Here is a 14,008-nt window from a genome sequence, read left to right on the forward strand (position 1 = left end):
TGACGCGCCCCCTTATCTTTTTTTCCCCCACTCCTGCGACATGCATAACAGGCAATGGACACCACGAGCACACTCGTTGCTGCCTCTTGCGGCACGCGTGCGAGTGTCACTTATGGGTCGCTTACCCTTTTTTATGCACATCTCATCTTCGCCTTTTTTTTCAAGCACCACAGCTGCGCAAATAATCACAATGCCGGAAGCGTACCAAAAGACAGAGAAAACGGACGGGGGGTGGCGAGAGGGCGACATGATGTTATCATGCACTGCCGTTTGTCTACACACCCCTAAAATATACACACACACAATGCCGGAAAATCGGGAAGAGAGGCATAAGGCAGAGCAGCAGTCATATTAACGAGGTAGGTGATGTGGTTGCGGGTGGGGGGGGGGGAAGTCCATCAAAAATGGAGGTTCAGCCGGTCACCGAAGTCGCTATTCTCTACCAGCGCCTTGAACTCCTCGAATGTAATGTAGCCGTCTCGGTCAAGGTCGGCCTCGATGAATGTCTTGTCCACAATCTGCTGCAACTGCATCTGAGAGAGGTTTGCCCCGACCATGATGCTGAGGGTTTGAAAGAGGTCCTTGTTGCTTATGCGGCCGTCACTGTCAATGTCGTACATCTTGAACGTGAAATGCAGTTTATCCTCCTTCGAGGTTGATGAGGACAGCACCGCCAGAGCGCGTACAAAGTCGCTGAAGTCCACCGTGGAGTCCCCGTCTGTGTCCATCACCGCGAGCACTCTGTCAACGAGAGGATTGGAAGCTAGTGCGGGGATCGAGTTGAACTCCTCCCGAGTGATCTTCCCAGACTTGTCCTTGTTCAACTTGGCGAAGCTCTTGTACAGGCGCTGCACTTGGGCATCTGTCAGCGTAGTAGACTCTCGGATGCTCTGCAGCTCCTCGGCCGTTACTGGAATCTCGTTCATTACAAAAATTGGCTACACGGGCGAGAAGTCAGTCCAGTGTTCGCATACGGGGAAGAGACCTCAGAGTTAGGACCGCAGGAAGAGACGCGGGAAAGAAAAACGGGGCGATTTTGCTCCCAGGTGCACCGTGAAGGAGTCACGCTTCAATGGACACACGCACACACACACACACACACACACACACACAAACGCGAGTACAGATGTATAAATAGACAAAAGAGGGAATGTGGGAAAACGAGTAGACAAGTAAGGCGATGCAGAATCCACCTGTACAACTGCGCCGACGCACGAGCGCACGGTCTGCGCAAACCCGGGGATGCCTCCAAAAAAAACGGCGTATGAGAGATCGGCAGTATACACAGCCGTGTTGTCCTTCCACAGCACCACGATGTTCGCTAGCGAAGACCACAGCCGTCATCGTCCGCGACGTGCTCAGTTTATCGAAACAGCCGCCGACAAATCAGTCCACCAGTTGTGATTACTGATCTCCAGGACGTGTGCCCGATAACGAGAGTCATGAGTGCACCGTGGGGTATCGGGGGGAGGAGAGAAGCGCGGAGTCGAGTTTACATGGTGTGCGGCGGTATGTATAAAATTAATATCCAAACGGATAGAGGAGATGAAGGGAGAAAAATGTTCCACGATGCGGTGCAGGTCTCAACAAAACCTCGGGTACGGAGATGAGGAGGAGACCTCCACGCGATATCGATGAGAAATTTTTTTCAAAAAGCGAGACGAGGGTCCGGTGCATTGAGAGGGGGAGGGGGAATAAAAAGGGTGCACTAATGAACATGACAGTACCACAGAATGGGGAAAAATAAGGGTGTCGAGGGTGTATGCGTGAAGGAGCAGCGCGCGGTCCGGCCAAATCCATGGGTCTCCCCCTCAGCGAATTGCCATACCTACACACCTCTCTCCTCTCCCCGCTCCTCGTTCACGTGTAGGGTGTGTAATCTACAGGGAGTCGCCATTCAGGTCCAGCGAGCAGGCTGCAGCGTAAATGGCGTCGACACTGCACAGCGCAGCGCGAATCGCCGTACGCGAAGCCAAGGGTGGTAGGAGTGGTAACCTCTCTGGATCACACTCCTTTTCCTTGCGGATGACAGCGGCAAAGCGCTGCCACTGGTCACGCAGATTGCCAAAGGTATGTTGCGCTGCCCAGGCCAGAAGCACATCCGGGGACAGCACCTCTGCAGGCACAACCCCTTTGTCGTCTGTATCGAAGGCCTCGAAGAGTGCAGCCAGGTTGCTGTCGAGTCGAGGGTGATGACGATACTCTATCAGCAAAGTGAAAATGGCCAACGCATCAGCGGTGTCTGTAAAAGCGTTGTACGAAGGCAGCGAAGTAAAAATTGTGGAGACGTACTCGTCACTCAGTACTTCCACGGGCCCCAAGAGCGCGAGCAGCTCTTGAAAACTCTGCCTGCTGAGTAGGTCCTCTTGTCCTGCTACTGTAAACGAGAGCGCGTGACCCACGACTCTCATGAGGGCTGTGTACACTGCAGGAAGCGAAACGGTGGAAGCGTAGCCCACGAGAGGGTGCAACGCCCCGGATGCCTCAGACGAGCCCAAGCCAATTCGATCATCATTTTGGGCGCTTCCGCGGTGACTAACGCCGGCTGAGCTATGCAACTCGCGCGTTGTGGTGGCTACTCGATGCGTCTGGAGGCTATTCTCGAACTCGTGAAGCTTCGCATTGGTCCGCTGACGTCGCAGCTCCTCGCGCTCCGCCGCCGAGATGCGGTGAGCCGGTGGTCGAGCAGATCGCAAGAAATAGTCAAAGGAACTTTCGAAGGGCTTGCTTGAGGCTCCCTCCAACGCTGCAGGCACGGCAGTTGTGGCTGCGTTCCTCGCAGTGCCCCCACAAACGCCGCCATCCGCAACCCGCTCCTTTCGCCATACCCCCGTTTTAGCGTGATACCGGTACCGAGGGAGTGGCGGTGCGTGCAGAGTGGAATGCGGAGCCGTTGACATCGGAAAAAAAAAAGGGAGGGGGGTTGAAATGCCCTCCTGTATGTCCCCCTCGCTCGCTCCTCTTCGTTGCGTGCGTCGTGACCAGTGCGGTCCTCGCTATCTCGGAAAACAAGCGAGCAAATACGAATGCCCTCCCACACTACCCTGGAGCACCTTATGCGGCTTTTTATTGGTTCCTTTCTCTGTGTGTGAGGGACGTAAGCCTCCGAAAAGGGGGTTGGGGGTGGGGGAGGGGGTGAGGGGGGGCTGTACACACGGCGGAAGCGATGACGACCCTCGAAGAAAACAGCTCAATTTTTGATCGAGACTCCCGAATACGGGCACTACGCAGAACTCAATGGGGGGGGCGAGGAGGGACCAGAGAACATGTGCATACCCGTAGTGCAAATATCAATAGAGAGAGAAATAGGCGAAGGTGAGGAAAAAAAGAAGAGCGCGGGCACCGACGGCAATATCAGCGGCGAAGTTAGTGGGATTTAAGGGTAGACGTTGAAGACAATGTCATCTGGATAGGCCACGAAAAAAAGAGGGGGGACGACCAGCCGCCACTCTTCGTATTCCCCTGAACGTTGCAAGCGCGTATAAAATGCTCAACCACAAGACCAGAGAGCGCAGTGGTTGCCACATTGGAGAACGTGAGCTAAAGCCAAACTTCTTTTTCACACACACCCACCCACACACATCTCTTGTACACCCATTCCTGTTGTAACGAGCATGTCAGCAAGTGTCTTTACGCACACGCACAGCACATGTGCCTCGACTTCACCCAGAGCGAATACCGCCATCCTCCGGGACGGATCGCATGCCGTCAAATCGAGCCATGCGCCTCGCGGGCTCTTCTCCCCCTCGTCCAGCATTCCTTCCCCTCCCCCTCCCCCGGTACGTGCGGCGCGATACCAAGCCGGCGGACTGGGGTAGGACAGCATGCCAGGTCACCCTTCGGCGGGACACTCGCAGGCAACAGGTCAGCGTCCCCACACACCCGGCGCTCGGGGTCTGGGTGCCACACCATTTCCCTCGCCCCCCCTCCGAAGCCGCAGCATTCCATCATGCCGCATGGACACTCCCCACACGGAAGTCGCAACGACACACGATGGCACCACTACTCCGGGGCGCTCTCGTCACGTGCCTCTGGCATCTGCCCCCCCCCCCATCAGCCCACCCGGGTGCAAGCACGAAGTGCCTAGAGCTTCGTACACACCTACACGTGGGGGCTGACCGCGGCGCAACCGTGATTATGAGACCCTGTGGGTCTCTTCGGCACAGCTACCGCGCAAACCCCCTACCTCGACAGCACCAAACCGCAGCTGTACCCGACACACCAGGGACTGCACACGGTTGGCCTCGCCAACCTATTAAGGCACGGGACTCCCAAGTACACCCTACAGAGAAACGGATCATCCCCTTTTAGAAGAGTCCGCTTATATGTATCACGTCCCACTTCTCCTCTTGTATTCACAGTCCGAGCTGACGGTATACACACGTCGCCAGACAGGATAGCGAAGAGAAGCAAGAAACGGCAAAACAGAGTAGCCAAGCGGAGTAGCTGCTACTGCTGTTGTTGCTTCTGTGTTGGTGTGTGGAGGTGAAGGAGGCGAACAGGGGCTAGGGAGATGGCATCACAGCTCAGTCGTGGTTCGTGTTCTTATGCCAACCCGCACGCACACATCGTAATGACATGCGCCCCCCCCCCCCGTGAGCCGTAGCTGTGTGTTGCAGACCAAAGAAGAAGCATCACGAGGGCGGAGGGAGAGGGAAAGAGGGACTTAACAAGATGGAGCAACAATCGAGGCAGTGTTCAAGTCGCATGGACCGCCGAGTGAAACATGAAGGGGGGATCTGCAGGGCATGGAATCATGCAAGGGAACAAATAGCAGCGGGCTCTGAGTGAGGACGAGAGACAGCACCAAAACAATATGTGGAGTTCACAGCAAGAGTAAAAGAAAGAGGCGGAAAGGAAGAGGAGAGACGAGGAATGAGGCAGTGATGAGCGAGGGGTAGGGGGGGTGGGGGGGGTAGAGGCAGGTGGCACTGTCATTCTGGCGCTTATTCCTCCTATCGCGGTGGTGGTGACGCCCAGAAGCAAGTCGTGTGGGCCGAAAGAAAAAGGTGCAACAAAAGAGAGGCACCGGAGCTTCCGTGCATCACCGCCACTTGCGCAACAAATATCGTTACAAGCACATCGAAAAGAGCCACGAGAACGGCATTAGTGCACAGGAATGGACGTACACGTGCGCCATCACTGCCCCTCACCACCACCACCACCAATCCGTACAGGTATTGTGAAAAAAAAGGGTCTACAGGGCAGCGTGGGCACAGACTAGCACGCCCGCCCGGGGGGATAAAAAAAAAGGCGGAAGAAGTGGTAAGGCAAGGGGAGAGAAGAAAACTCAACAGAAAATGCTACAGAGCATATGGGGATACTCAGTCCCACACACACACACACACACGCATGCACGCTTACACCTAAGAACGAAGTTGCGCTGGCCAGGAGAGATGAGACGGAGGTCATCCCCGACTGTGGATTCGCGTCATAGAGTATGTGTGTGTGTATGTGCCTTTCTAGATGCATACACGCAAGGGGGAGAAAGTTTTTGATTGAAGACGATACCAAAAGGGAAAGAAGAGTCTGCAATAAAATCAGCAACTCTGCAGGGGAAGGGGGGGGGGCCACATCGATGTTGAAGCCGAAACAGAGCCGGTTAACAAATCTAACACATGAACAACAACCCACAAAAAAACAAAAGAGACGATCAGTTCGTGTAGGTTTTGGTAAGGAAGGGGTGATCAAGCAGCTGCGCGGCAGAGGGACGCGACGAGGCATCTAAGGTCAAACAGAGCCGCACGAATCCAACGTAATCATGGTCATCGAAACCGAAGAGCACTGCCGCATCGGGCGGCTCAGATGGAAAGTGAAAGACAAGTTGATCACCTTCATAATCGTAAAAGGCACCGTGCTTTGTGACGTAGAAAGAAGTATTGCGCCCCTCCTGCAGCATCTCTGCTGGTATCGGACCACACACACTAGCAATAGAGGCGAGCATGGCAGGCACTGACTCAACATTGAAAAGGACTGTGCCAGTCGCGAGCTCTGCTGCGGTAGCCCCCAGAGACCAAATGTCAACCGCAGGGCCGTACTTGCACCCGAGAATGACCTCTGGCGCACGATAGGAGCGGGACTGTACGTAGGAGCTGAGCATGTCCGTCACGTAGCAGCTGCTACCTAAGTCCAGCACCTTCACGTCGCAATCCGCCACGGATTTGAATGCGATGTTCTCGGGCTTAATGTCACAGTGAATGAGGTTCATGGAATGAATTAGCTTCAGTGCAATGAGCACCTGGCGCATAATGCGTTGCAGGCGTGCAAGGGTGAAGTATGCGCAGCGCTGCACAATGTCTAGCTTTCTCGAGTGTTCGTACAGGTTGTCTAAGAGCAGCTCCGTGACGAGTATAAAGTGATCACGAAAGTAGAAATAGTCAAGCAGCCGTACAACGCAGCATTCATCGGCGTCCCCGGCCTCGTTTACGCAAGTCAGGGATCGCACCTCATCGAGGGCCTGATCGAAGAAACTCTTGGAATTTCGGATTATCTTCAGGCAAACTGGCTGGCATCGAAGCTCGTCGTGACATCGTACAGTGTGCGAAAAGGTCGCAGCATTGATGGGGGCATCCACGCGGTAGCGCCCAGCTATAAGATCATCCTTCACAATCTCGAACTCTTTCGTTGCCTCTGAGCCAGTTTTCCCCTCCTCGTAGAACACCTTGAGCTCGAGGTGACGCAATGGCAGGTTCGATAGAGGCTGCTGCTTCTGATATGGACGAACTGAGACAAAGGAAACAGGGTGTGTAACGTACTCTAGATAGTGATCACGCAGGAGGCCGGCGCCGTAGTCGAATAGTGGTACAATGCAGTTATTCGCATCTAATGGATCCGTGTACGGCCTCCACAAGTCCTCCTCGTCACCGATGCAGGTAGTCACCAACCGACTCCGCGCCGTCAACGAGAGGGGAGAAAGTGCGACATTGGTGGAAGAAAGCGAAAGAAATGAGCTGCGCCGGGCCTTAGAGGACTCGCGACTCTTCTGCGGTTGAGACTTCTGCGTCCTCTTCAAGCTCTTCACGCAAGAAGCGGTTTGGGGCCGCATGCCCCACTCCACCTCCAACGACTCCGCCGTTGTCACATGACCGACGCTTTTCAACACACGGACAACCTCTCGCAGCTTGGCCGGATCAACGCCACTGGATGTTGGCATAGTCCCTGCACCCTCCCCCCACTCCTGCCTTTGGCACAGACCAAGATTCAATTTGATAACGTCGAAAAGGAGGCTACGATACCTTCTAGGAGGGGGGGGAGGGGAAGGGAGGGGAGGAGAATAACAAAACCACAAGCTAAATGAGTACCCCCGTCAGTTGATGCTTGCGTATACACAAGAAAAGCAGCACACAAGACGCAGTTGCACAGCAAAACAGCCAAAAAAGACTGCCTGTTAATGCAACACTACACACTATCACTTGGGCGAGTGCAAAGAAGCACGAGGCGGGGGAGGGGGAGGGGAGGGGAGGGGGGGGAACTGAGGGGTGCGTGCCGCTGAAGCGCACGCACAAGTATGTATCGATTTTTTTTAAGAGTAAAAGGGAAGGGAAAAGAGGAGTTTGAAAAGACCGGCTAGGGGAAAGTTGGATAAAAGAATGCAAAATGATCTACAACACGTAGTGATGTACGCGAGAGTGTGGGCAACCCCCGTTGACTACGCGACACGCATACAGAAGTTGGGAGGGAGGGAGGAGGGCGGACAAGATATTCCTCGAGCGCATCTTCACCTACGCCTCGGCGTGACCAAGGTGTTACCCCTTCCCCACGTACGTTCAGTCCGCCGAGCAGCCTTCTCGGCACTTCGCCCCCCCCCCGCACACGAAGCCTTCTCACATCTTTCTCACTTGTCCTGATTGTCTTGGAGGTCACTTTCAATATGCTGTTAATCTATCAAAGAGCACTCAGCGCGCCTTTCTAGTGTGTACCCAGCAGAACCGCACGAAAGCAGACGCTCAGTACAATACGCACACTTAACGTACCCGAAAGAGGGGGAAAAAAAGCACTCACACTCACGCACGGAGTCTAGAGAAATCTATGGTTTAATGTGTCATGACCACAGTACTCATTCATCCTAGGACCTCCCAAAATCCCATACTCTATGGCCACACAATGCTGACTGCAGCGCTGGCCGCTGCGGTGGTCGAAGCAGCAACGGCTGGGAAACCCCTCAAAATATATGAAACAGATGGCGGATCGCCAGCTGTCAGGTGCGTGAATTGTGTGACTTGCTCGGGGGAAGAGAGTAGAAAATCGAAAAAAAAGGAGGTGAAGTATGCTAAAGCGCATCCCGCTCGGAAAGGCTGCAAAGATGTAGATGCAAGTTCTCGGGCGGTGGACGGGCAAGCAGCCACGTTTGAGCCTCCACAGCTCTGCCTTGTGGGACACTATCTCAGACATTTCGAACGGTTCCTTTGACAGCTTCTACCCACCCACCCACCCACCCCCACCCCCCCTCTCCTGCGTCAGCCCTGACGAGCATTTCGCCGTCCTCTTCCCCCTCGACAGCCGCTCAATTCTCCATGAACGACTCGCACACTTTGATTACTTTTGGGCACATACGGAAGTCCACCAACTGGCGCGAGAGCTGCGCCATCTTTACTCCCTCGTTGAGCAGTTCACCGAGGCGACCGGTTTCACTCTTGACGCCTTTAAAAAGAACTCCGTCCAAGTCGCCGTACTTCTTCAAGAGGTTGCACGCTCGCATCTTGCCGATGCCATCAACGCCGGGAATGTTATCCGACGAATCTCCAGCCAATGACTTGAAGTCGCGCACCAGTTTCGGGTGCACCCCGACGCGCTCTATCACGCCCCTCTCCGATACGAGATGCTTAGTACGGATGTCATAATGGTAGCTCTTCTTCGACTCGTCCACAAGCTGATACAAGTCATAGTCGTGCGACATGACGACCGTTGGCCTTCTGCACTGCTGATTAAAGAAAGCGAGAGTGGCAATCATATCGTCGGCCTCCGCGTTGAGTTTTGCCAGTCGCGCGTCGCAATCGGGCACCAGCAGAAGCGACCCGCGCGGCTCGTCGGCGAACACTTTCTTCGCCATCCTCTCCATTAACAGAAACTCAGGTGTAACGGTTTTCTGCAGCCTATTCGCCTTATAGTCGGCGTAGATCTGCCGCCGACCTCCGTCGCCGTGGTCAAAGCACACGATGACCCTGTTGCGCTTGGGTGTGTGTACATACTCCGTCTGCGGAGATAAGAGATGCTGCGCCATGTGTGCCGGATCAAAGCTATGGGCCACTGCAATCAAAAAGCGCGCATTCTTGAAAGCAAACTGTTTCACATCGACAGGCGCGCCATACCTTTCCTTTGTGTAGCTCCATCGGTGGTACCACCGGTGAACCACGGCTGGGCCGTCGATAAGCACAACTGCCTTTTCACGCGCGGGCATCGCTGTGGCGTGGCAAGGGTCACCGCTTGGAAATGTGCAATACGGCGCGTTCACCAACGATGCGGCAAACTGAGTAGAAGCTGCGGTGATGCCTGGCGAGAAGAAAATCGGTGGGATCGAGGATCGACCGCCGCAGTGGACTATTCGCCGCTCCACACACACACACACACACACGCGCGTACTAGACGTCAACTCTCCAGAAAATACGAAAGATGGAAGTGTGAAGAAAATGGATGTTATCCGAGCGCTTCGTGTTGTGGCACCTCATTCACCGAAAAGTGGCGCTAGAGGGGGAGTTGAAGAGGGGCTAATAAGCCGTAAAACGGCAGGCACACACTTCAACACACGCGCGCAGCTGAGGCGCAACAGGCAGGAAGACAATTGCATGGGTGGGGTGGGGTGGGGTGGGGTGGGGTGGGGTACGGAGTATAGATGCAAATCGAATGAGCACCGTCATGATGCAAGATAAGTAACCAGTGCAGCGAAGATGCGGGATAGAAGATGCACAGGTGAGAGAAGGGGAGAGAAAGAGTGACCCACTGGCAAGTGCAGAAACGCGCAGCGATCTGCGAGTGAAGAAGCACGTCAGATATATCCTGGAAACCTCCCGCTACCCAGGCATTCATAGTCACAAGACGGCTCACGGCGACGCTCAGCAAGTGGTGAACGATACGAAAGCGGAAAGTTTCGATTTGCCTGACATGATGAGCAGCAACGGCCAACACATCTTGGTAGGGGAAGAGCGAAGCCGTGGAGAGACATACAAGCCCGCCACTCCATTAGATGCTGCACCCGCCAGGGCCAGTCTCTGTGGTCTGCAGCTCATGCCTTTGTGTGAAAGCCTGCGCACCCAGGTCACTTGAGAGTATCCAACCCGCGAAACGAAATAGCGGGAGAGACATAGAACTCACATGTCGAACGCACGTACGTACGTACGTGTGTGTGTGTGTGTGTGTGTGTGTGTGCAGGCGCGCGCGCCCGTACGTGCGAAGGGATGTGGGGACAGGTGCACAGCAACTGGGGGGAGCCCGAAAAAAGCGAGAGCGGGTAGAGAATTACACGCCCACACGCCCCGGAGGATCGAGGAGCAGTCCAGAACAACGGTAAAGCGGGTGCCCTGTCCACTTCAACGGCCGGCTTAGTCCTTCGTCATGAGTGAGACACCGCTGGAGCCGGCAGGATAGAGGCCACGCTCGACAACCTGTGAAAGGCGAGTTTTGACGCTCTCATGGAGTGTGGAGTGGCGTAAAAGATGCTCGGCAGCGGTGAGCTTCAGCGATCGAATTGCAACCTCCTCTTCGTGAGCACCGCTGCTCAAGAAAGATGCGCACACGGGGCCCAGGACCTCACTCAACATCTCCTGCAGAAGCGCTGCATTCACCACCTGCCAGAGAGCAAGGCGCACGGCGTCATCGGGGGAAGTGCGCGTCTGCCAAGCCTCTAGCAACAAGTCTTTGGAGAAGAACGACGCGTTCATGTGCGGTGAGGTCAACATAGACAGCATTAGGTGCAATGTGGACTGACGGAGGGAAGACGAGGCGCTGGAGAGTCGCACCTGTAGTGTTTGACATGGTAACTGCATAGTGACGGCATTCCAACCGGCTTGCGTTGAGGCGGCTGACCCCAGAAGACCAAAGATGGCCTCGGTGGCCTCCTCACACCCCTCGGTCTCCTTCACGAATGGCATCACGGTCGACACGCAAGCTGCAGCGTCGCGTTGGCCGTTTGCCTCGTGACGGAGCAGCACAATGCCCCAGAAGTGGCAAACAAATGAAAAGTCCAAGGCGCTGTCGCCCGCGTGCAGTGAGTCCATCAATCGCTGCCGCAGTGTAAATGGCATGGCAACCGTGCGACACGCCACAGCGCTTGCCACGAGATAGTTGGCGTGGAGCAGCGGGTCCGTTTCAAAAGATGCCAGCGTAGCATCGAACATGAAGTGAAGCAGAGAAGTCCACTGCTCCAGAAAGGAGGCCATGTTTTTGTTCTCTGCGGCCTCTACAGCATCGCAATCGAACAGCCGAAGTACTTTCTCGCTGCGAAAGTTGGCATCCAGGCAGGTCCCAAGAAATGCGGCTGCTTCCGCACTGTCAGAGGTGATAGCAATGAGTCGATACAATGGCTTTACCATACTTCCAGCGACGGCCACATCAGGGGCCGCGGCTGACCGCACGACGAACCCCATGAGGAAGTTGGAAGTGGGTGCTAACAGAGTCGCTTTGTTATCTCCCGACGGTTGAGTGAACATGTCGACGAGCGCTGGTCCAATGAGGTGAAAAAGGTCTGCATTACTGACGGCTTCCATCTCCTCTATAAGTACGCGCAGTGTGTGTATTGACGAGGCATCCTTCAACAAGTCAATAATCCGCTGCGGCGCAAGAAACTGCTGCAGTCGCTTCGTGGCATCCCTCGAGACTGCGATGTCGTCTGACGAGACGTTGATTGCCAACTGGCGAATATCCTCTGCGTCCATCGCTCTGATGTGCACAAGGGGAAGAGGGGAGCCTGGCGTTGTAGCCGTTGGTGAGATGTCGCTAATCTACGTGTGTTTGGCGTAAAATATAGCAAAAAAAACGGTTACACCCGTGCCGTCCACGGCATCGGAGGGCATGTAGAGAAAACAAAAAGAGGGAAATAAAAGCAGTGACCGTGTGTGTGAGAGAGAAAGAAAAAAAGGTAGTGAGTGTGTGAGTACACAACAAAGTAGCACGCAGTGAAGACCCCTCTGTGAAAGCAGGCGTGTGTTCGCGTGCACATCCAACGTAACAGCAGCCCTGTCCGCGCACAAACGCCGAAGAGAAGTATCAAAAAAAAGGCCCTCGAGTGCCCAATGTGTGCGGATGAAAACCGGCCAGCCGCTTAAAGGGGCAAAGTAGCTGGTCGATTAACGTCGCACACGTATCGCCCGATACGACGAAGTAAACAAAAAAAATGCACACACACACACACAGATGGACACGTGTGTGGTCGCCGGAGAGAGGCGACGGCGAGCCACCAACACAGACTTCACTAGGAAACCAAGGCAAGAACCCGAGCAGCGAAGGAGGAGTGTAGCGCAGGGAAAAAAAAGAAGGCAAATTCTTTGACGGCGATAATGATACAGTACAGGTGAAAGAAGAAGAGCAACAACACAATGGACGGTGCGGGGTGATCATAATGAGTGGATAAAGGCGAACCATAGCAAAACCGTGCACACATTGATACGCATAGAGGTTTATGGCAAAGCAACGCAAACTCAGAAGGGCAGACTATTCAATGAACTTCGATCCAAGACGCCCCAGAAGTGCACACTGGCGTCCGCATCGAGAAGCATGGTAGCGGTGGCGTAGTCGCTGACAGGCAGCGCTGCAGTACCACTCACGCCCACAACGGGGGCACGGGAAGCAGTTGTGTGAAAAAAAGAAGCAGTAGTCGCACATTGGGGCGGTGGAATCGTCTGCTGGGGAGATGGACGCTGGGGATTCGATCCTATCAGCTGAGAGCGAGGCACTCGTCGCTTTCCTCTCGTCGTCGTCACCGCTAACGGTTCGTTCCTTGTGCACTGTCTCTGGTGAGAAGAGCTGGGGTAAAGAAGTCACTCGTGCTTTGAGCTCACTCAAGCGGCCCTCCATCCGTGTATTCCATTGGCACTGCTCGCGGGCCAATGTCTCCAAGGTGTCCAGTCGAAGATCGATGATTTCAAACTGAAATAAACAACGGTCTTCCATGCGCGGTGGATTCATACAACTCTCCTCTCGCATGAAAATACCGTGACTATAACCCACTGCGGTGCAACGTGAGGCAACGCACGGGCATGAAGAGCAGTTGAACAACGATCGAAAGAGTAGGGGGGCGGCCCAACACCACGTTGATGCCGACGAAATGGGAAAATGTGAAAAGGGGGGGTGGAGAGCCAACGAAGGGAAGCGAGATGCGCTGGAAACAACTGATTCTCAGGGGTAATAAAACCGTGTGTACACATAACTGTGTAGATGTCCCTCTGTCTGTGCGTACGTGGGCGTGTGTTTCTGTGGAAGTAGAAAAAGAGGATGGGGAAAAAAAGAGGGCACCGCTGCATAACACGTGAAAGTGCGGTAAAGAGGAAGGGGACGGAAAGAGAGAGACACACACGAGAGAGAGAGAGAGAGGTGTCACCGTAGTGCACTTCACGCGACAGTTAAGCTTTCTGTAGCGTGGTTCTCTCCCCGTATCATCTGCTCCATCAATGCCATCACATGTCGAACCCCCTGCAGAAGAAAGGGAAAAGAAAAGCGTCACCAGAGGACGGGGGAGGCGAGATGGCGCTGACGTGAGGAGAAAAACGGAAGCAGCCTCTCAAGGAGGCGCGCACAACCGCCACCAGTGGGATACCCTCGTCATGTCGTAAACGACGCACTTCGACGCGCGTCTGTGCATATATGGAGAGATCGATAAGGACGCGTACGGCGGCAGTGGAAGCCGGTGGGTTTGTCTTGTGCACGGCTCTTTCCAGGTCCTACAGACCCATTCCCGTCGCCACCGATACCCCCATATCCCACTTCTTATGTTGCTCGTGAGCTTTTTTTTCAACTTGTCTGCATTCCCTGAACACGGATGTCTTTTTTGACAGCAGTGCACGAAAGGGGGCCATATCAG

The 14,008-nt window shown here is 54.6% G+C and overlaps 6 protein-coding genes across 6 annotated transcripts; all 6 read right to left on the minus strand.

Annotated features, from left to right (window-relative positions):
• Nucleotides 1–398: 398 nt before the first annotated feature.
• JKF63_05161 (uncharacterized protein) lies at nucleotides 399–926 on the minus strand (the record flags this gene model as incomplete). Its single annotated transcript, XM_067901130.1, has 1 exon — nucleotides 399–926. The coding sequence occupies one exon, from the start codon at nucleotides 924–926 to the stop codon at nucleotides 399–401; it is 528 nt and encodes a 175-aa protein (XP_067757493.1).
• Nucleotides 927–1,880: 954 nt separating this feature from the next.
• On the minus strand, nucleotides 1,881–2,900 carry JKF63_05162 (uncharacterized protein; the record flags this gene model as incomplete). The annotated part of the gene is made up of 1 exon (XM_067901131.1): nucleotides 1,881–2,900. The coding sequence occupies one exon, from the start codon at nucleotides 2,898–2,900 to the stop codon at nucleotides 1,881–1,883; it is 1,020 nt and encodes a 339-aa protein (XP_067757494.1).
• Nucleotides 2,901–5,653: 2,753 nt separating this feature from the next.
• Nucleotides 5,654–7,153, minus strand: JKF63_05163 (uncharacterized protein; the record flags this gene model as incomplete). The annotated part of the gene is made up of 1 exon (XM_067901132.1): nucleotides 5,654–7,153. One exon carries the CDS (start codon nucleotides 7,151–7,153, stop codon nucleotides 5,654–5,656), a length of 1,500 nt encoding a protein of 499 aa, XP_067757495.1.
• Nucleotides 7,154–8,503: 1,350 nt separating this feature from the next.
• Nucleotides 8,504–9,397, minus strand: JKF63_05164 (uncharacterized protein; the record flags this gene model as incomplete). The annotated part of the gene is made up of 1 exon (XM_067901133.1): nucleotides 8,504–9,397. The coding sequence occupies one exon, from the start codon at nucleotides 9,395–9,397 to the stop codon at nucleotides 8,504–8,506; it is 894 nt and encodes a 297-aa protein (XP_067757496.1).
• A 1,138-nt stretch (nucleotides 9,398–10,535) lies between these two features.
• JKF63_05165 (uncharacterized protein) lies at nucleotides 10,536–11,867 on the minus strand (the record flags this gene model as incomplete). The annotated part of the gene is made up of 1 exon (XM_067901134.1): nucleotides 10,536–11,867. The coding sequence occupies one exon, from the start codon at nucleotides 11,865–11,867 to the stop codon at nucleotides 10,536–10,538; it is 1,332 nt and encodes a 443-aa protein (XP_067757497.1).
• A 775-nt stretch (nucleotides 11,868–12,642) lies between these two features.
• JKF63_05166 (uncharacterized protein) lies at nucleotides 12,643–13,101 on the minus strand (the record flags this gene model as incomplete). The annotated part of the gene is made up of 1 exon (XM_067901135.1): nucleotides 12,643–13,101. The coding sequence occupies one exon, from the start codon at nucleotides 13,099–13,101 to the stop codon at nucleotides 12,643–12,645; it is 459 nt and encodes a 152-aa protein (XP_067757498.1).
• Nucleotides 13,102–14,008: the final 907 nt, after the last annotated feature.

Source organism: Porcisia hertigi, chromosome 21 (genome assembly GCF_017918235.1).
Source record: "Porcisia hertigi strain C119 chromosome 21, whole genome shotgun sequence".
Classification (NCBI taxonomy): domain Eukaryota; phylum Euglenozoa; class Kinetoplastea; order Trypanosomatida; family Trypanosomatidae; genus Porcisia; species Porcisia hertigi.